This window comes from Delphinapterus leucas, chromosome 19, assembly GCF_059928025.1.
Source record: "Delphinapterus leucas isolate spDelLeu-1000000601 "Yukka" chromosome 19, BTC_Dleu_Yukka2, whole genome shotgun sequence".
Taxonomy (NCBI): Eukaryota; Metazoa; Chordata; class Mammalia; order Artiodactyla; family Monodontidae; genus Delphinapterus; species Delphinapterus leucas.
The window spans coordinates 47463477-47484764 of NC_143147.1; the positions used below are offsets into that span (position 1 = coordinate 47463477).

A 21288-nucleotide genomic window follows, 5' to 3' on the forward strand; every position below is an offset into this window, starting at 1 on the left:
AGTGAATAAAAAGTTCTTAGCATTTTGGGGATCACTGACTCATACTTTAAAATCTGATGAAAGCTATTGAATTCCTCCTCCCCATGGGGAAAAATGCACTTAGGTAGTACTCACCAAATCCCATAATTTCAGAGGGTTTCAGACCCTTCGGACCCCAGGTTATGACTCGTATTTGGATCAATTAAAGAAGTTGGTGTCTGGAAAATGCTGAGACCAATATGGTCAGTTAACTTAGGTCTTCACTTTTTTCCCTGTGGCTGGTATCTTGGTGTTTGCCAGGCCAACTTTCACCTTTACGAATGCCCATGCAGCAGTGTTCCTCTCCCCGCCACTACTGGTGGGGTCTGGGTTCCCAGTGAGAGTTGGTCTTTCCTCCCTCCCCAGGACTAGGAGGCTTGAGAAAATGGGAAGAGCTTTGTAGGGGAGGGGCGCTAATCTTGGACCAGCCAAGAGTGGCACCAACTGCTAGAGGGAAATCGGGCTTGGGCAGCCTCCCAGGGAATAAACAACATACCGGAACTCCTGGGAAGGGAAGGTTATTTGGCAACAACCCCCTAGATAATGCTGTCTGTGAGCCAAGCCAATGGGCATCAAGCAACAGAATGTTCTTTTGTGTCCCTTATTGATCTACCTGTGCGGTTTCCTCAGATACCCCAACTCTTTGTGGGGCTGGAGACTTAGCCAAGGCTAGAAGCTGCGGGGATACTGAACTCTGGGCTAAAAGGGGAAGATGTTTGCTCCCAAACATTTCTGTAATCTTGTTAGTAGGATCCAAACAGCAGGTGGCCCCTGACATGCCTGGGGGACCTCCTAGTTTCACCCAGACTCAATGCTGTGGCTTGTTTAGACTTCATTCTTTCTCCACAGCCTAGTAAAAGCCTCCTGGTCTTCTCTCCACTCCTTTAAGTTGACCAAGTTAGACTTCCCAGAAGAAAAGTCAGGTTTCTTTGGGGTCTGAGAAGTGAAGAAACTTTCTTCTTCTTGGACTATGTTCAGACAAATTAGGGCAACTGGAACTTATCTGGCTTTATTGCACCTTCCCCCTACACACACACTCCAAACCCCCTTAATTGCCTACACATTTCAGGCAAATGTGACTGGGGGCAGGAAAGACCCCAACCCATTCCTGATTGCCCCTCTCTGAACCTGGCACAACCGACACCTACCAGTGCCAGCAGTTCTGGGCTGTAACAAGAAGCCAATGGTTGGCTAGTAGTATTCAGACCACTCCCTGAAAATAAAAAGAAAAAAGAAACTATTTTCTGCTTGGGACAACTTAAACTGAATAATTCTGGCTGTGAACACGTGACCTAAATGCTTTTAATCAGAGCAGAAGAAATATATGCCCATTTGTTCCCTACTTTACTAATTTAAAAAGCTAGTTGGTGTTCATAGGAATTTCCGATGAGGGTCAGGGGCCTGTAGTCATCTCTCCTCCCTTCCTCACGCCCCTCTGACCCACCCCTCCCCCACACAAGACTATCCCCACCGTGGAGTTGGCCTCCTTCTGACAGAGGATGGGAGGGGGATGCCCTCTGACCATCTTGCCCCTCCCCTGCTCTGGGACTTTGGCCCTGAAAAGGTGATGCTGCCATTGGCCAGAAGTTCTTGCCCAGCAGGGTTGTCCCCCTTCCCGGGCCTCTGGACTAGTTTCTGGGAGCAGAGACTTCTCACTGGCTGCAAGTCAGCAAGGCTAACGGGTGGAGCCCCAGAGCTCAGCCCAGTGCTGGGCACACAGTAGGCACTCAGGAAATGTTTGTTGAATGTGGAATGAAAGTTCCCACCAAACAAAGGTCTGTGACTTGCCTGGGGACCCTCTGAGGCTGGTGCATGGAGAGCTCCAAGGCCTCCTGGCTGCCCAGGAAATGAGCAAGACCTGGTTTTTCTCAGGCATTTCTCAGATGTTCTGTTTTAATTCCAGCTTTCTGGGGTCCCTATTTCTTTGCTACCCATTCTCTAAGGCAGGCTCTTGCTCACTTGGCAAAGGAAAAAGGCTCATTGAGAAGCTGGATAAGAATATACCACCACTCCCCAGACCTTTCCCCCAACCAGATCTAGATACTTCAGGCTAAAGGGAGTTTGAACCTGAAATGAGCCAGATAATTGCCCCAATTCTCTGTTCCTTATTGAAGAGGTAGTTACAGGCCAAGAGGTTCAAGGGGCCTCACTTTTATGGACATGGCTCTAAGTCAAAAGAATACATTATACATGTACAGGCTGAGACACACACCCTCCAACATAGACTGATTCTCTGAGAACAAAGCAGGCTTCCTCCTCCTTCCCCTTGCCTCCCTCCTCCACCTCTTTTCTCCTCTTCCTCCTTGTTATTAATAGTTACCACATCAGTCACTGTGGTAAGTCCTAGATACGTTGTATGTTAGTTAATCCTTACAACACACTAAGAGTTAAGACATCCAGATTTTACTGATGCAGGAACGGAGTTACTTTTCCAGGCATGAAGCCTGCATGTGTGTGTGTGTGTGTGTGTGTGTGTGTGTGTAAAATAATGTCGATGTGATACTGGCAGACCTGAATGCTCAAGTGGCATAATGAGGCTGGAAATAAGGAAAACCGACAACGAGAAGATCTTAGAAGTTTTTGAAATATGGAATATTTTAAGAGAACGCAGTTCCTCCTGCCCTAAAATGAACAAAGAAATGCTGCAATTAACTGGCTAATTCCGAGGCCCAAATGCTTTCCCTTGAAATGGGCTGATAATGAGGCCGACAGTATGTTTGCAGTTGAATTCGCCTGATGTTGCTCCATTTCCCCCCCTAACTTTTGTGAATTGATTGGGCAAATCACAGTGAGATGCACAGATGGCCCCCGACACGCACAGACTCACACACACAGGAATGCTGACACACACAGACCCAACTTTATCCTGCCTCCAGAGTCTTTTATGACTCAGCCCTGGGAATGAAAACAGAGTTTGGAGTGGAATGATGTGCCCGAGGCCGGGTAGGGTGCAGCTGCTCCAGATGTGCGCTTGGTATTTAGGCGTTGGCGAAAGCCCCTGCCTGGCTGGGAGAGGAGCGTTTCCCGGGGCCCAGACCTGGGCAGGCGCTGCGTCCGCGGTAGCCCCACGGTAGGCACGTGCCCTTTGCTGCCACGGCCCCAGTGGCCCCCTCGCCTCTCTTCTTCCCCTCCTTTCCTGCAGAGGATTCTCCGGGACCCCTGTCCTAAGAATAACTTTGGACAAACTTCTCTTAGAGGGCTCTGCAGTATAAAATGATGTCTCTGCCGTGGGGGAAGGGGAAGAGTGACCCCAGTTTCTCCCAACCTCTCCTCAGGTCCTGGATGTCTCTGAGCTCAGACTCAGAGGGACTGGGTCCTGAGTAAGGCTTCTTTTCCCTTACCCCCCCTATTACTTGACTGGCCCCATTCAAGCCAAGGAGAGTGACCCAACAGCCTGCCCTAAGGCCCCTTTCTTTGGGGTTTATGGGACAGTCGTATATCAGGCACCTTCTCTTAGCCATGGGGTCTCTTTTACAAAGGATTCAAACCTTACAATATCCCCGTCCGTCCAGTAGGTCGTTTTCATCCGGGGCTTTGAAGGACTAAAGCACTTGCCCGTGATCGCACACAGCTAGGGAGGTTATAAGCAGCTTGAGCCGGCCAGTCCTGGAAGGGAAAGGGCCGGACCTGTCTTGGCTCCCAACTTTGGCCAGCCTTTCCTATATCTGGCTCCAATTCCATTATGTGCCCCCCAAGTCTTAAATCCAGAAAACACCAAACTTCCACCATAGACAACCTCCAAAGGCTGTCGTTCTGGAAATGAATTTTGCTTATAAGAAAGACAGTTTTTGCTGGGGTTGTCAGAATTTGGAATAAGAACATTCCATTCGGAGTAGAGGACACGTCCTCCAGCCCTGCGTCACCACTTTTAATAACTGCTCTGATCTTGGGCTAACCACTTAATTTCTTCGGGCCTCAGTGACTTCGTTGTTTTTTTCTTAATTTAATTTAATTTATTTATTTTTGGCTGTGTTAGGTCTTCGTTTCTGTGCATGGGCTTTCTCTAGCTGTGGCGAGCAGGGGCCACTCTTCATTGCGGTGCACGGGCCTCTCACTGTCACGGCCTCTCTTGTTGCAGAGCACAAGCTCCAGACGCGCAGGCTCAGTAGTTGTGGCTCTCGGGCTCTAGAGCGCAGGCTCAGTAGTTGTGGCTCAGGGGCCTAGTTGCTCCGCGGCATGTAGGATCTTCCCAGACCAGGGCTCGAACCCGTGTCCCCTGCGTTGGCAGGCAGATTCTCAACCCCTGCGCCACCAGGGAAGCCTCTCAGTGACTTCTTTTGCATGTTATGGGAGGGGGTTAAAGATCCTGGTGCTGCCCCTGAGCTGGCTTCTGGAGAGATCAAAGGCGATTTGGGCTGTGGAAGGCTCCCTAGAGTCGGGGATGGGGTAGGGGGTGGGGAGCGCATGGAGCCATGATTAGCTGTGGATTCCTTTCCCAGCCCTCACTCGTTTAATCGTGTCTCTCTTGCTTGGCAGAGGGCGCCAAAGGCGACGCGCGGGCGGCCAGCTGCAGGCCAAGCCCAGTGCGCCTGCAGGAGCGGGCCCCGTCAACCCGGCGCTGGACACAGAGCTGCGGGAGGAGGATCTTCTTCAGCGCGAACTCAACGCCAGGGCGCCGCCTAGAGGTCGGCAGCTGCCCCAGCCTCATCCGCCAGCGACCACAGCTGCTTCCGCAGCCACGGCCAGAAACTGGGGGGGATAAATCCAGCTCGGGTTTCAGGAACACGGCTTCTGGCACCTTTGACTTGTCTGAGATACTCCCCGCCCTTAAGGAACCCTAGGAAGGGACGCTGACCTGGAAGGCCCAGAAATATTTATTCTTGTGACTCTCACTAAATGGGAGGGGGTGGCTGTCTCAGTTTTGGTTTCTTTGAGGATCCCGTGTTGTGCATCTGTGTCTGCACTGCCTCCTCTCACCATCCAAATTGTCCGGCCTCCTCCAATTGTGCTAGAACTCTGCTTTGTCTTTCAAGGAGGGAAGGGAGTAGGGAAGAGTTGCCCCTAAATCTAACAGCTTGGTCATCTACATTTTCAGTTTTCAGAATAATTTGGAAATGGACGCGCTTTTGGAAAAGTATTCGGAAAACTTTTGAGGGTGAAAAGAAACATTGCCTAAATGGCCTTCACTCACTAAGTGACCATTAACTCGTGTATGAGTGACATTCAGGAGTGTGCTTGTTGGCACCAGCGCCCCTGTTGGTGGGTGTCTGTGCTGAGCATTTGAAAGTTGACTGTGGGGCCAGGTGACCTAGGATGAAAAGGCTGCCCGGCATCCATGGTTCCGGGTGCTGGAGGCCCCATGCAGAGAATTTTATTTGTTAAACTGGAATCCATGGCCTGGGTTCTCAGGATGGGGTAAGGGGAAGCCACAAAACTCCTGAAAAGTGTGTGAAATGTGTGTGTGCTCAGGTGTGTCATTCTAAGGCTGTGGTCTCTTCCTTTTTTTCAGATTCCACAGAGACCCAGGTCAGCAATGGGCAGGGAGCCAGCACACTGACCTGTGTCTGCCCCCCCCAACCTAGGAGGGCAGGGGTGGGTAATAACACTCTTGAATGGTATGGAAACTGCTGCTCCTCAGGTCTGCCCTCCTCCTGTCACTAACAACTCCCAGAGGCAAATCCTCTCTGAGGAAAGGAGTGACTCTTTAGTTAAAAATATATAGAGCAAGGTGAAGGGTGAAATAAGGGAACTGGGACACATAGTGAGGAGGGGAGCTGGAGGGGCGTCCCCATGCATATCCTGGAATATGAATGTTGGGATGGCAACAAGCCCCTTCCTGTCTTCCGGCTGTTAATGAGCTCCCTGATTCCTCCTTCTTGGTGAAGGGAAGGAGCCAGAGGGCATCGCCCACCCCTTGCCAGCTGAGGCAGAGTGGGACTGCCTGAAGCATAGTTAACCTTTCAGAAAATGTGGGACCTGTAAACCACAGCCTAGTATTTTCCCGGTGCATTCCACTTTTTATCCATTTTGCAAAAATTCCCAGTAGTGCTTTAGGGCCTTTTCTTGGAGGGGGAGGTGGTGGACTTGGCTGGTCACGCAGGGCCACACCTGTGTGTCTGTGTGAGGAAGGTGAGGGTCAGTGCACCAAATTCCCACCTGGGTCTGCAGCTAGGCCTCAGTCCTGTACCCAAGACTTGCCTGAGCCTCTTAGACCCGAATACTTGGTTGTTTTGTGAAGAACTGGGAGGCATGGTGGAATTCCTTTGCTCTCCCACCCCGAAGCGCACCTAACCAGGCCCCTCCAGCAGAGAAAGTGAGCAAGAAATCAACAGCTTTACTCCAAGTTATCTGGAGCCCAAGGCGAAAAGGGATTTTTCTTAGTTTTGGTTCACGTGGTCGAATTGTGATTCCAAATGCAGATTCCACAAAGTTTTGTGAAAAATGAACGGCTCAGAGCAGAAAAGAACTATGGAGAGGATTCGTGCAGGTCCGGGTAGCGGTCATTTTTGTTTGATTTTGAGGTTTTTAAGGAGCCGGAGAGGAGAGCAGACGGTGGCAGAGCTCGGCAGAGGCCAGCTTGGACATTACTAGGCCCTGGCCGTCACTTCCACTTCGGCGAAGACCGGCCCCTCTGTTTCTCCTCCGGGCACCCTTGCCCGGCTCAGCCCCCTCAGACCTTCGGACTCCCCTCTCCTCCCTTCTAGCAAGTACCTGGCAATAAATGGGGCGGGGCAGGGCAAAGATCTGGTGGCTAGAGACGAAAAAAGAAAAAAACCCGCTTTCGGCGGAAAGATGCAAAGAACGGAGGTCAGGGCGTGGCTGGCAGGGCCCGAGCTTTAGCAAGCAAGGACCGGGGCGCCTAGCTCTGCCTCGAGAAGAGCGGAGAGCAGAGCCGAGGACGTGCGCGGGCTCGGTGCGTTTTCGGTGCGGGCGGTGGCCTCCAGCCCTCGCGAGCGCCGAGCAGGCCGACCGGGCGGCGGGGACCGCGGGCCAAGTCCGAGGCCAGGCCGCTTCTCTCCACGCAGACACGGTCCGTCCGGCGAAAGAAAGGGGCCGAGCGGGGCTTCCACGGCTCGTAAACTGGTTTCCCTTTCCTTTAACCCGCCCCCGGCCGTCTTTCTTTTCAGGACAGGAGGGGATGTAAACCGTTTGAAGTTCATCAACACGGTGAAGTTTTATTGTATTTCCTGTCCCCAAGATTTATACCCGGGAGGGGGAGAGGGCGGCCCCGCAGACTCCTGCGCTCCCTCGGACTTCCCCGTCGGACACGTGGCCGCTGGGACCCTTGCATCCGGGGCGAGGCCGAGAGGGAGCCGGGCCGGGCGGGATGGGACCGCTCACTCCACGCCTCCAGCCCCTTCCGACGGTCGCTCCCGCCCAGCGCCGCCGCCGCTGCCCAGGTAAGTCCGCCGCTCGGCCCGCGCGGCCGCCGCCAGGTGCGGAGTGTTCGCCGGGGCACCTGTGAGGGTGCGGGGTCTGGAGGGGCGTAGGTGGCAATAGGGGACATCGGTGGGGGGCGGGGAGCGAAGGGCCCAGGCCGAAGGTCCGGAAGGAAGGAGCAAATTTCCCGGTTTCATCTGTGAATTCAGAGTAGATTGTCTTACCTGGGACAGCTCAGCCTCTGTGGAGCCGGGGTGGGGTGACTTCCTGGCGACTGCTCAGGTCAACCCGGTTTCCCTTCCAGTCCTAGGTTTCTGTTTGCTCCCTAGTGTTCCTGATACTTTCTCCCGCTCTGCTTTTTGGCTACCTCTCCGACTGTCAGTTTTTCTCCACTCTCTTGTCTATCCCTGGTTCAAAGTTGGGGTCTGATATAGGGCTTGAAGATTTGGCCTCTCAGAGCTACCCTGGGTGACTCTGGAATAGAGACAGTAGCCAGATGGTGACCGTAGACATACCTTGATAACAGTTTGAAGTTGAGAGAGAAATCTTTTTGGCTGTGGAGACCTTCAGCTGCAGAGACAGAGGCTGAGAGGCAGTGACCAAGCAGGTATATCCCCAGGGCCCTGCCCAGGCCTGAGCCTGGGCCTAGGGTCCCCTCTGACCAGGGCTCCTGGGAGAGCGAAAGTTCCTGGAATCTGAGCTGCCACGACCAGCTCCAGCATGTTTTTGCCTGGAGTCCTGCCTCCAGTTCTTTGGACATGTTTACTAGCAACTGTGTTCTGTTTGGGAAGAGATGGAGGAAAATGGAGTTAGCTGGCCACCCCTTTGGGCCCACAAAAATGGCGGCAGGGGCCGGCCCCCAGTGAGCCCTTGACCCAGAGCGCGAACTGGAACTGCTGAGTGAATTAGGTAGTTTCATGCTGTCGGGCCTGGATTTCTGAACACAACGACATTAAACCACCCGACTCACGGCAGTTACTATTCCTTGCTTAGTTGGAGGAGTGGGGGTGGGTGGGTGGGTAGTGAAGCAGAGTCAGGACTACTGTATCACCCTTGCAACATGGTGAAGAGGTTTGATGTCCCTAACCCAAGAGCAGCAAGAATGTTCCCTGGAGAAGAGATCTGGGATGTTCTAGGGTGTCTTCCACTTCTGTATTTGTTTACATGTGTGTTGGGAGGGAAAGGGGGAATGGGGAGCATTGCACTCTCCAAAGGCACATTTCTGAGCTATTCTACAGAGTCAGAAGGATCTGAGTTGGGGCTTCAAGCTTCCGGCTTGGGCTCCTGTGTACATCCAGACTTTCCAAAGAAAGTCTCCCCAGCTTGGCAAATGCTTGATTTCAACAGAGACACAGGGGGTCCTTGAGGTCTTTGTAACTTTTTGCAGGGTAGACAGGGCTCCACCTCAGCAGGAAGCTTCAGGTCCTTGAAGAAAGCTCAGTCTGTCCCATTCTGACAGGGAAACATCAGAATCCCTTGCAGTCTCAGCCTACAGGCCCCCAGGGTCCTTTCTAGGGCCCCCTAGTGGGACAGAGGTGGGTCCAAAAAAGTCCTCCCTTTTCCCATCCCTCAGCTGGCCCCTTCCCCACTGAGTGGCTAAGCCTCCCCTGTAGACCCTTGGGCTGGGCTATGGGTATACGCACGTCTGGAGGGCCACCTCCGACACCCAGAGGGGCCCGTCTTGCAGGCTAGTGGGGACCCCAGACTGTTGGACAGTTCAGCCCAGGCTGATGGAGTGGCAGGAGATAGAGAAGGGGCAGGCGGGACGGGGCAAAGCTGTGATACCCTCTGTGACCCGAGCCCTCTCCAGGCTGCTAGCTCTCTGCCCAGGAAAGGAGTAACTAGAATTGCTGGCAGAAGGAGGGGTACAGTCCAAAGCATAAGCTAACTTTTGTTCCCAAACTTTTTCCCCTGCTTGAGGCAGAGGAAAGGCGGAAAGGGGCCTGGGGAAGAGGCTCGACCGGATGGGGCTCTGGCTCTGGGCTGACTTGGAGGGCGAAGGGTGTCTCTGAATAAGTGGACCCTGCTAGGGTGGACGAGGCCCTTGGGAGACCCACCTTCAGCCTGGGAGGAAATGCAGCCCTCAACCCACTGTCCTGGTGAGCAAAGGCCAACAATGCTGTCCCTTGACATTTTCTTATCCTCTGGTCTGGGTGAAGATGGTCTGGAGTGTCCTGCTGCCTACCATCCTTCTCCTCTGGCCTCTCACAAAGCTGCCCAGCCACTCAGAGCCTGACTGTCTTCCATCACTGGCGTCCCTTTGCCACCCCCTCCCAGGAATAGTGCTGTAAAAAGAAAAAAGGGGGATGTTAGAGAGAAAGGAGGAAATAAAGTCTTTGGAAAGCAGAGTTTTACAACAGCCTCAGGTTTTATGGAAGCAATTCCGTAATAACCTTCTACCTGCTCAGCTCCTTTCCGCCCTGCCTGCCGCCCACCCCGTTTGGCCTCCTGGATGCCCCCTCCCAAAGAGTCAGCCACCCCCCCCCAACATTCCATATTCCTGGTGGCTGATAGCTGGTAAGAAGATTCCCGAGATCTGCTTGGGCCGCTGAACTGTCCGTCCTTCCTTTCACCTCTGACATCCTGGGAGGGAGGTTTGGGAGAAGATTTCGTTACTTTACAGTTAAAATCCCCACTTGGAGTGTGTGGAAGCACTAAGGATTGAACCCATGTGTGCAGATTCGATGTGATTCCTTTTGGAGTCTGTTGTGTGTAATGGGTGACGGTTCTGGGGGCCTTGATTTCTTCCCCGCTGGAGCAAGTGTCCCCACACCTCTTTCTTTCCCACAGTGGGTCTGGACTCTGATCCTGGGTCAGAAGAAATAACTCCAGGTGCTTGGGGACATAGACGTGGGGATTTCTCTAATTTCGTTGTACACAGCAGTGCTTTTGTATGACCTCCACAGTTTCCTGGGAGCTTTCCCATTCAACTCATTTCTGTCCACTGGTCAGCTTCACACTTGTGTGGGACACGCTTGTGCCCAAGTAACGGCACCTTCATCCCCGTGTCCATTGCTACCATGAAATAAGCATCCCACGATGTACTCTGTCCCTGCGGTTTCGGGTAAGAGACACAGTAAAGGATATCGTGGTCAGACAAAAAAGTCACAAAATTTCATGACCTGCCCCGGGCCAGGAATTTCTTTCACCTTCCAGAGAAATATTTTAGAAGGAAGTTGTAAAAGAATCCAGATTTAAGTCACATGTGTTTGCGGATACGGTATATATTTTCCTTGAATATCAAGTCAACAGGCCAATTTTCAAGTGAAGCTTCTGAATCAGCTGGTGTTTTATAGCCACAATTCAAATCCGCAAATACTCAAGTTTTTCGCCCTTTCTATAAGCGTGTGATGGCTATAAAAATGTACGCACAGGCTTCTGGGTCATAGATCTTATATGAGCAGAATTGTAAACCCGTATCATTCAGAGGGGTTATACACGCATCACGTATGCACCATTAGATCTTATATACAAATGCCCAAGCACATTTAGTATTATAGTTGGACAGATTTATTTATTACATATTCTATACACAACATAGAGCACAGCACATGTGCACACTGGGTTCCCCATAAAGAATTATTGATTTGAGATATAGGTACAGGAAACACACATCTATTCAAGTACGCATGCATAAATCTCAGCTTAGCTTATCGATTAAAAAACGTTCCCCCTTCTCCACTTATTCTTTTTCTTTTTTTCTCCTTGCTTTTATTTCCTTCCCTCTGTTGAGATTTTCTCTCTCTTCTTATAGTGAAGGGCCCTTCCAAAAGCAGACCTTAAACCACAGACACTCACCGGCTGGTCCTGGCCAGGGCTGGCCTCTGCTTTCCCCATCTCAGCCTCCTTCTTGGTTCTTGGCCTCTGGGCCCTACTGTGGCCAGGAGCTGTAGCTTTTCCCTGCCTGCCCTTCCTGGAATTATCAGCTACCGGCCCCAGCTGTGCTCAGGCGCAGTGCTGGTGCAGGGAATGGCAAAAGCCTTCGAGAGGGTTTTCCTTCTTTCTCTTTAGGACTGGGGGGAGGTGGGGAACAGTTTGGTCTCTCAGGGCAAAGTGACCCCCACTCAAGCAACCCCTCTATTACGCAGCTCTAGAAGCTGGGCTCCAGGGGCCGCTTCTCTCTGTTTGCTTCTCTCTGTCATGGTGGGGTACCATTGTCTGGGAGAGAAAAGTATGTTTTGGGGGGTGGTCCTCAGAGCACCCAAACAAGGGGCTTCCTCTCAGCTGACCCTTTAGTCATTTGCCTGAGCTGGAATTGAGCTTCAATTTGAGGCAGCAGTGCTTTCTAGAAAGCCTGGCTGAAGTGGGACTCCTTGCTTGCTGTATCTGGATCCCCACCTGGAGGAGATGAGAGCTGGGGCACAGACTCCAGGGCTTGGGTGCTATTTCATTCCCTTCCCTCCAGAGCCACCTCTCCTGAGAAGACATGAGCCCTCCAAAACCTGTCACTTTGGAATTATTTCCACCCTCCAGCTCGTTTGTGAGCAAAGACTACGTTCTGGTCTCAGAAGAGAGGCCTGGGTCCCCTCCTTACCCAGTGCACCCAGGAGCCACCAGGGGTTAGGGACAACTCACCAGACAACCAGCAACCCACAAAGCTGAACCCTGTCTGTCTGGGACACTCCACCCTTGCAGAGCACAAGTCATGAGCCTGAATGTTCTCCTTCCTCTAACTTCTTCCCTAAACTAAGTGGCTCCTCAACTTCTCTCCTGTTGCAAAGAGAGACAGCGGCAAAGCCAGGGCCAGAGTGGGAACCAGAAGGGCTGTGGCCAGAGCCCAGCGTCTGCACAGCCTGGGTCTTAAGAACAGCCCAGTGCTGTGACTTTGCCATAAATTAAAAAAACTCTGCCCACAGCCCACATGTCCTTTTGGGCCCTAATTTATATACTACAGAAAGTCATATACTCAAGCCCGCCATGCTTCATAACACCATTATTTACAGCAGGAGAAGAGTTTTTTTTTTTTCTGAAGAGGAATACATTTATTAGAGGTAAAGCCAACAGCAGACTCCATAGGTCTGGCAAATCGAGAACAGGTGCTTTGCCTTAACTGTGATTCATTTTCTAGGCGCCCAGCTCTTTCCGCTGGCGAGTCCGGGGAGCTCCCTCGACTTTCCCAAGCGTCCAACCGCTACTTAGAAGAATTTGCATCGGATTTCCCACTTGGGTCCTATGGAAAGAGCAGATCTTCACGCTGTTTGATTCCGGATCTGCTGGGCTGTCGCCCTCGGAGAGCTGGAGTGGAAAAGGAGGGGGCCGGCTGGGCGCCGGCATTGATCTTAAAAAAATCATTTTGAAATCGCCATAATGTGAAGAAATATGGCGCTTTGCCCTCGTATTTCACACGTAATGACACGAGATAGCTTCATTTGGAAAGAAAAGCGGGCGGGAGTGTGTGCGTGTGCGGAGGTGATCCACAGCTTTCTGCACGGCAGAGGGGTACATGGCCAAAAAGATAAAACCTCAAATTCGAATGGTCCCGCTTTTGTTAAAACGACAGGACTGGGACAGCCAATCTTATAAGGGCCCAGGGTCGGAGAACGCTGAGAAAATCGGCCCCAGCCTGCCCCAAACCTGACCGGAGAGGATCGGGTCTGTCCAGGGGCCGCATCTCCCCGAGAGCCCACACCACGAGAAGCCACGGCACCCAGGGCAGAAGCCGGAGGAAAGACTGCTGGAGATGGGCCAGGAAGCCAGCCGGTGGCCCCAAGGGAGCCCCAGCGCAGGGCCGCAGAGGAGATATCAATAAAGCGGGCTATTTGGAAGCTCCTGCGAGAGAGTCTGCAGGAGGGAAAGTGGCGGGAGGGTGGGAGACTGACCCTGCAGGCTCCCTGTCTATGCTGGTGTCCAATACAGCGTGTTTGGAAATCCTTCCGAACAGGAGAGGCGAAAACTCCCGACTCACCTCCTTCCCCACTGGGTGGAGGGGGAGATAACTCTGGACCCCTTCCCACACCTCTGCTCTGCTGACACCTTAGGGAAGTTCCCTTAACCCTTTCTCCTGTTCGGCTCCCCCATCTGGGCAATTTTAAAGGTCTGTTATTCAGTGGAGGAAAGGAGAAATGGCTATGCACCCCCCTTTCCTCTGACCAGGGCCAGAGAGAGGCCCAAGAAATTTAAAGGAGCTTTGACTATCTGTATTAAACTCGTTCAGAGGCTCAACTTTCCAGGGGCTGTTGTATCCCTTTAACCTCATGCGGGTTCTAATTTCAGGACAGCTAAATTTTAGGACAGGATCTTTGGACACGCAGGCCCTTTTATTCCCTTCTCTCCTCCCTCAGCCACTGAAGGGTCAGGAGAAACTCCCAGGCCTACAAACCTCCCAAACTAGTTACAGAGTCCCCTCCAAAGCAGACAACATCCTATAAAATCCCAACTTCTCCCCCATCTCTTTTACTTCATCTCCAGTGGCTTGCTGCTGCGCTGTTGTTTAATAAATATCTGGTGTCAGGGGACAGAGAAAAGGAGAGCCGGCGGGGTGGAGTGGAGGTGTGTTTGTGGGGGGACGGTACCACCTCCTCTTGCTTTAATTATGCCCTGGGCCTCTCTGGCTGCGCCCCAGGCTGGGGCTCGCTCCCTCCCTCTGTGCTGCGCTCCCTCTCTCCCTCCCGGACCCGTCTGGGGAGGGCTCCACAGCCAGCGTCCCTCCCGAGGCAGCCCGCTGCTTTCCCTCCGCCTCTCCTCCGCCCCCGCCGCCCCATGGCGAGAACGGCCCCCCTTCCTGCAAAAGGGGGGGGCGGCCGGCAGCTCGGGCTGAGGGTTACGTGGCCGCCGGAGCCCTGACGTGATAGCACATTGCATCAGCATAAAACAATCCATCCTCGATATGGAATGCGGTGCGGACGGATGACAGCGAGAGCGCAGCCCCCTCGCCGGATTGATTTATGTCGGAGCTGACGCTTTATCAGGCAGTCGGAAAAACTTTGACCAATCATTTTGCAAGGAGCGCTGAGCCAGGCTGCTCCACTGTACTTTGTTGGCTGAGAAGTTGAGCAGGGGTGGGGGTGGGAGGGTGGGGGGCTGGGGGTGTCGCGTCCGAAAGCCCTCACACCGGTCCGGGTGCCACCTCTCCCTGCTTGGGCGCTGCGCGCGAGCGCTTCGCTTCCCCCTGCGAGCGCCCGGATAATGTCTGAGAATGTCCATTTCTGGGACGCTTAGCAGCTATTATGTCGACTCGATCATAAGTCACGAGAGTGAGGACGCGCCTCCAGCCAAGTTTCCTTCCGGCCAGTACGCGAGCCCCCGGCAGCCAGGCCACGCGGAGCACCTGGAGTTCCCCTCGTGCAGCTTCCAGCCCAAAGCGCCGGTGTTCGGCGCCTCCTGGGCGCCGCTGAGCCCGCACGCGTCCGGAAGCCTGCCGTCCGTCTACCACCCCTACATCCAGCCCCAGGGCGTCCCGCCGGCCGAGAGCAGGTACCTCCGCACCTGGCTGGAGCCGGCACCGCGCGGCGAAGCTGCTCCCGTGCAGGGCCAGGCGGCGGTGAAGGCGGAGCCGCTGCTGGGCGCGCCTGGGGAGCTGCTCAAGCAGGGCACGCCCGAGTACAGTTTGGAAACTTCGGCGGGCAGGGAGGCCGTCCTGTCTAATCAAAGACCCGGCTACGGGGACAATAAAATTTGCGAAGGAAGCGAGGACAAAGAGAGGCCGGATCAAAGTAAGTTATAAAAAGTGAGGAAATACCCAGGCCGAAGGCCAGGCGAGGGGGAGGGGAGGGGAGGGGAGAAGCAATAAACTGCGGACAATGTGAAGGGAAACCGCGGCGACTGCCGGAGAGCGAGCGGGGGCGGAGGGAAGATGGAGGGAGGCAGATGAGTGCCCCAGAAAGGGAGACTGAGGCCGCTGGAGGAGCGCCGCCCCCACTCCTCCAAGTCCACGGGGGACCCGGGGCGCAGGGACCAGCTCGCCGCACTCTCGGCCTCCCTTCCCCCACGCCCCCGAGGCTTGGGCTGAAAGCCCGGGAAGAAGCCGACCACCGCCGGCTGGGAGAGGAGCTGGCGGGGCCGGGGAGGCAGCCAGCGAGGCCGAGAGCTCGCGCGGGCCAGGGCGGGAGCGCACCGGGCTCCCGGGCACCGCACGGCTGGCAGAGCTCCCCGCGCCACGCGCACACCGTAAAAGCCGGCCAAGGGGTAGTGGGAGGGGGCTCATTAGGATTTTATTTGCGATGCAACAGCTTGACGGAGGATTGTTTTTAGCAGATCTCGCTCAGTAGCCGCTCAGGGTCCGCAGCCGGCGCCGGGAGGGGCGCTGGAAGCCCGGGACCCGGAGACTGAGCCCCCTCCCCGGATGCGCCGGCCCCTCCCCGGGGGCCTTGCCTCCGGTCGCCTCCTCCCCTCCGTGGCATCCTCGCCCGGGTTCCAGCTTCCTTTTCTGCGGCTCCAGCTGCTCTCCGCGGGGCTCCCTAGCCCCAGCCAGAGCTGTCCACCTCGCAGGGAGTTGGGGAATCGCTTCCGAACTTCGCGGCCGACCGGCTGCGTGGAGAAGGAGAGATCCCCCGAAAGGACCCTGGGGAGTAGAAGGGGGGGGGAGAGAAGCTTGCGGAGAGGCTAACTTCATCCTCGGAAGGTAGTTTCTCACCATCTCCCACCCCTCCAAAAGCACCCCCGCCAGGAACCGAAGTCTGACTAATTTCCAGGATGTGCTGCTCGCTAAGCGCGGCAGGAGGGGAGTCGCGGATTTTTCGTCTTTTAAGGTTGAGAAGGGCAAATTGGTCGGGGCTCTTAGCCCCCAAACAATAACCTTCAGGATGGTGGGCACAAGTCCTCACCCCTTACTCTTTTTGGAGAATGAGGGTCAGATTTTTTAGTCTTTGCTTTTGCCCTGCCGGATTTCCCATCAGCAGAGCGGCCCAGAGGCCCTTTGGGGGTGCCCTTGCCTGCTGGAGGGAAGAGAACTGCCCAACTTCCCTGAGGTCTCTGTGAGCTCCCACCACCTCCGACCTGCCAGGTTGAATCACAAGAGTTGGCATTTGGGTAACACACTGGCTCTTCCCAAACCCTCCCTGCTCACACCCAAACAGACCCCCCCCCCGGCCCCAGGCCCACAAACCCTACCTGGAAAGTCCATTACTGCAGAGCAGCAGTTTGGCTAGAATCAATAATTAACAGTTATTTTCCTCTTTCCTATTTAATGCGGCTGTGGGTCCCATCCCGGGCACTCACATTAAGGAAGTAGCTGCAAATTGGTAAGACGCGGCACTTAGTGTAGGATGAACCAGATTTTTTTTTTTAATATTCAGTGCTTTTCATTTGGGGTGAAGGAATCTAGTAGAGGGTGGCTGTTATTTTTAATTGGCTCTCCTTTATTTGGCAACTTTTCTGAGTTCAGGGGTAAGGAGAAGAGAAGCCTGTATGTATGTTTCCTCTGTTTTCCCCCACTTCCACTCCGTCACCCCTTCCCTTTCTCTGTTCCCTCTCACCACATGGAGCCAGTTGGAGCTAGCTATGCTCTGAAGGACTTCTGTTACCCCCACATGATCCATGGCTCCCCCCCCCTTAGGACTGGACCAATCTTGCATCCCAATTTCCCTGAACTTACTTTAACCAAACTGCGAGCTGAGCAGGAGTGGAAAAGGAGACTATTGCAACCATAAGTTACCTGTGAGCCCCCAGCACTCCCTTGTCCACAGGCTGGAGTTGATAAATGGTTGCAATTGGGTTGCGTGTGAATTGGAGTGTGCTGGATGTTTGCAGCATCTCTAAATGTGAATCCCTATTTGTGGTGTGTGGGGGGGCAGTGAGATATCTGCACAGACACACATGGCTGCTGCCATGTGGCCAAGAGATGCAAGCTTGGGATCAAGGCAGGAGGGTGCACTCAAACTGGACTGGAGGGCCGGGAGGTCTCTTGGCTGTGGCTGAGCAGAAGCCACTCTCCTCTCCCCCAGCCCAATCCTTCTCTCACCTCTCAGACCTAGAGCCAGGACCCTTCAGTCAGCCACCACTAGTTAGTCTGGTAGAGCTGGTGGGGGAGAGGGCTTTAGCCAGGCTGGGCTCTGACCTGAGTCCTAACCAGTTCCGACCCAAGTGGAGAAAGAGACTGAGTAAGGACCTGGGGCAGGCAAAGCTTTGGAAGTGGTGAGAAGCCTGGCACACGTTTGGCTCTATCCTGACCAAATAACTCACCTGGAGGTGCCTATAGCAACTCTTGGCCCATCTCTGGAATCCTTTCTGGGAACCTGAAGGCCCAGGTGCCCCTTTCTCCAATGTAAGATGGGGAGTGGAGACCAGGGGTGCACCCTCGTGGAAGGAGAACACGGGGGCCCTTCACCCCCTTTCCTTTCTTTGATTCTATCGCTGCTTCTCTTTCAGCCAACCTCTCCGCCAACTGGCTGCACGCTCGCTCTTCCCGGAAAAAGCGCTGTCCCTACACCAAATACCAGACGCTGGAGCTAGAGAAGGAGTTTCTGTTCAATATGTACCTCACCAGAGACCGTAGGCACGAAGTGGCCAGACTCCTCAATCTGAGTGAGAGACAAGTCAAAATCTGGTTTCAGAACCGGCGGATGAAAATGAAGAAAATGAATAAGGAACAGGGCAAAGAGTAAAGATTCCCCCCAGCCCTCCCCACCCCTTCCCCATCTCATGCTTATTTATAAGGGATGGCTGTGGAGCCTGTGCTGTCTGGGATGTATTCAAGTGAATGGGGAAGGGGGTCTTTTTCTTCAAAGTCCTTTTCTGCATCTAGAGCCTCGCTCCTTTCCTTTGCCCTCACTTGCCCTTCTCTTCTCCCTGGGCCTCAGGAGGGAGTTTTATTGATTTAGAAGGTAGATATAGTTGGTTCCTAAGAAGGTGATGGGCCCCAAGGAAAGAGTGCCCCTAGTAGAGCCCCTAGCAACCCTCTTAATTTTCCTGGGAAGCCCCAGCCCCTCACTTCCAGCCTGCTTGTTTCCCCCCTGCACCTATCCCAAAGTCACCCAGGGACACTCCAACTGCACACAGCCCAACAGATGCCCACCTGCATAAAGCCTGGAGCCCACAGTAACAATGGGAAGCGCTCACAGTCAACACTCAAATGAAGCGACACCCTAAATGCAGACCATCACACCCCAAATCTGGCAGAATAGCCCACAGACCATCAGGCAAGTCCAGGGTCTGCCCCCGATGCAATTACACACCAAGAAGAAGTCTAGAGACACACTCCTGAATGAGGCGCTGCAGCTCAAAGGGCCCAGCATCACAACACCATCCCCACAGAATCCTTAACTATACCCGGGCATGGACTCCAGGGCAAGTGGGGTAAATTCAGCTCCCAAGCTAGTGGGTTAGAAAGGACAAGGAAAGGCAGCGGTGGTCTTAGGAGAGTCTCTTGGGTTTTATGAAGGTCGTCCACATAAACACATTGTGCTACAGGAAATGTTTAATTCTGCATGTTTTCCTCTCCTTCCAACAAAAGGAGGTCAGATCGTGGGTCGTAAGCCTTGGCAGTGTCGTCCTCACGTTCATCTGTGCCCCGCTTGACAGAGACTGTAGCTTCTCTTGCTCAACACCGGCCCTGAATTCGCATCTTCCCCAGCTCTGAAATCAACTCTGTTCGGCCAATCCACCTTGCACCAGCGAGCCAAGTCGCCCCTGTAGAAACCCCCCTCCACCCTCCATCCTCTGCTAGCTCTACCCCTGCTTAGGCGGAAAAGCCAAGTCAGGAGAACCCGATGGAGAATTTATTGTGAATCGATTCCCGGGCTCCTCTCCAGAGCAAGCTATGGAGGAAAGGGGGGAGCGAAGGCTCCCCGGGCGCGCGGAGCTTGACTTCTTTCTCCTGTCCTGCCCAGTCTGAGCCCTGCGGAGGAGCCCCGGGCTTGTCAGCTGCTCCCCCAGCGCAGAAGCGCAGAGACCAGCCCCAGTGCCTGGCTTTGCCTCCTGAGACTCGGGCCTGGATGGCGATCTGCGCGCGCACGCTTCTGGGGAGCAGTCCCGCTTGCTAAGGAAAGAGGCGAAATCGCACCTAAGCATTAGGCCGGAGCTTACTCTCGGCTTCCTTTCCTCCCCCTGCTACCCCACCTCTCCAATCCCCTTCAATTCATGGACTCTCTCTCCTGCTTCTCCCGACCCTGCAAGGGGACATTCCAGTAGAACTTCTTTTACTCTGTCGGTGGCAGTCGTGAAATTGTGCTGTGTTTTGTGATTTCTTTGGGGGTGATTGTCTCGCCTGTTTTCAGTTGTTGCTTACATGGGAGGGTTGTGGGTGGGAGTGGGGAGGGCGAGGGGCTTAGAGCTGATTGTTTTGGAAGGAAAAAAACAAAGAAAAAAATATATATCACTCTAGAAAATAAATCTTTCCTGTGTGTCATTCTGTGTTGGCTCACCTCACCTGACCAGAGGTAGAGATGCTAGTTCCAAGAGGGTGGCTTGGAATAAAGAGAGAGTCCTGTGCCCAAGAGGTTGCAGGGTGGGCTTCCTAGTGGAGCTGAGAGCTGGTCCAGACCAAGGTTCCCAAGACCACTGCTTAAACTGAGCAAGAGCCTTCCAACAGGAGAGCTGGGAGACTGGAGGGGGAGAAAAGGAAAGATTAGTGGTTTGGAGAGGGGTCTGGGTCTGCAGGGAACAATGGGAATCTTCCTCTTAAGTTGCACTAGAGACTTCCCCACCACCTCCAGAGCCAGAGGATGGCGAGGCCTGCCCTGCCATCCCTGGAAGCAGGTCCTCTCTCAGCTGGCTGAGAAAGCCACCTTGCTTTGGCCACTTTAAAGTATCATGCAAGTGAAGAAGGCAGTAACTCCGTTCTGCTATTCCCTGCAGCGGAGGGATGGGATGCAGATAGAGGCCTCCGGAAGGCCAGGCTGTCCTTTCTTCCACTCAAAAAGAGTAAGCCCCTTAGGGTTTTCAATCCCCACCTGGAGTTTGAGGCTCCAATTTGAGCCACAGGGTAGCAGCCTTGGTGTAAGGCGGGTGGAGTTTGGTAGGAGTGGAGGCAGCTCCTACAGGCTGCGAGAGGATGGTTGAGTGTGAAACAGAAATGGTTCAGGAGGGGAAAAAAACAACAAAAAACCCTTCCCAGTCGGACCCCAGAGTTAAATTCGGTTTCAAGGCACCTTTCTGTCCCCCTCAGACTGTGGCGTCCCACCAAAGCCTCAAATGGGGAGCGCTGTTCTCGGCAGCCCGGCCGTTCCCATCCAACCGCTGGGATTCTGCTTCTGCCGGGCTGGCGCTTGGGAGCCGGCCTCCTGCCAGAGCCTCCCACCGGGCCCACCCAGCAGCGCTGCAGTCCGCGGAGACCCTGAGGTTGGGGTAGAGGTAGGGACAAAGCCTGGCCCTCGAGAAAGCAGTCTGGAAGCGAAAAGGCCCTGCCTACCCCTCTCCGGCGAACGGAAGGATGAGCTAATCGGAGAGACAGCAGGAGGCAGGAGAACGCGAAGCTCCTGATACAGCTGGGCCCCAACCTGCATCCTCCGAGGAGGGTTCCAGTCGTTATATAAAGTGAATCTGCCTTTAGAGCTTGTGTAGAATGGGCTCCCTCCCATCCTGGGCTCCCAGCAGCCAGCCCGTGCTGAAGAGTGAGCCGAAAAGGCCGGATTCGGCCCAGAGGAAACGCAAGAAAGTGAGGCAGGAGCTGAACGGAGTGCTGCGGGGTAGGGGGCGAGGGCGCCCCGGGAAGCCTCCGGCCGCGTCTGGATCCCCAGCCCGGGGTGGCTTCTTTAAAAACAAACAAAGGCGAAGATGCGGAGGCTCGGAAGCTGGAGATGGGGAAATCTGCTGTCATAAAAGAGAGAGATTCAGAGAGGGGGACCGGGAGAGTGCGAGACAGAAGGAAGCCGGGAGAGGAATTCAATGCCGTGCGCGCAGCAATAAAAGAATATGACCGCTATAAAAGTTTATAGCGTATAAATTTCTGAAGGTTAAGAAACTAAACAGCAGCAAAGCAAACAGAGAGGGGAAACTTTCCGGAGCTGAGAGAGCCACAGCTGGGCCTGGGCTCCGGGTCTGGCGGGCGAATGGGTGGGCCTGACTGGGCCGCCC

At 54.1% G+C, this 21288-nt stretch overlaps 1 protein-coding gene across 1 annotated transcript; it reads left to right on the forward strand.

The window, feature by feature from the left end:
* Positions 1 to 14305: 14305 nt before the first annotated feature.
* Positions 14306 to 19385, forward strand: HOXB9 (homeobox B9). The gene is made up of 2 exons (XM_022557968.3): positions 14306 to 14990; positions 17644 to 19385. The coding sequence occupies exons 1-2, from the start codon at positions 14474 to 14476 to the stop codon at positions 17877 to 17879; spliced, it is 753 nt and encodes a 250-aa protein (XP_022413676.1). The 5' UTR covers positions 14306 to 14473; the 3' UTR covers positions 17880 to 19385.
* Positions 19386 to 21288: the final 1903 nt, after the last annotated feature.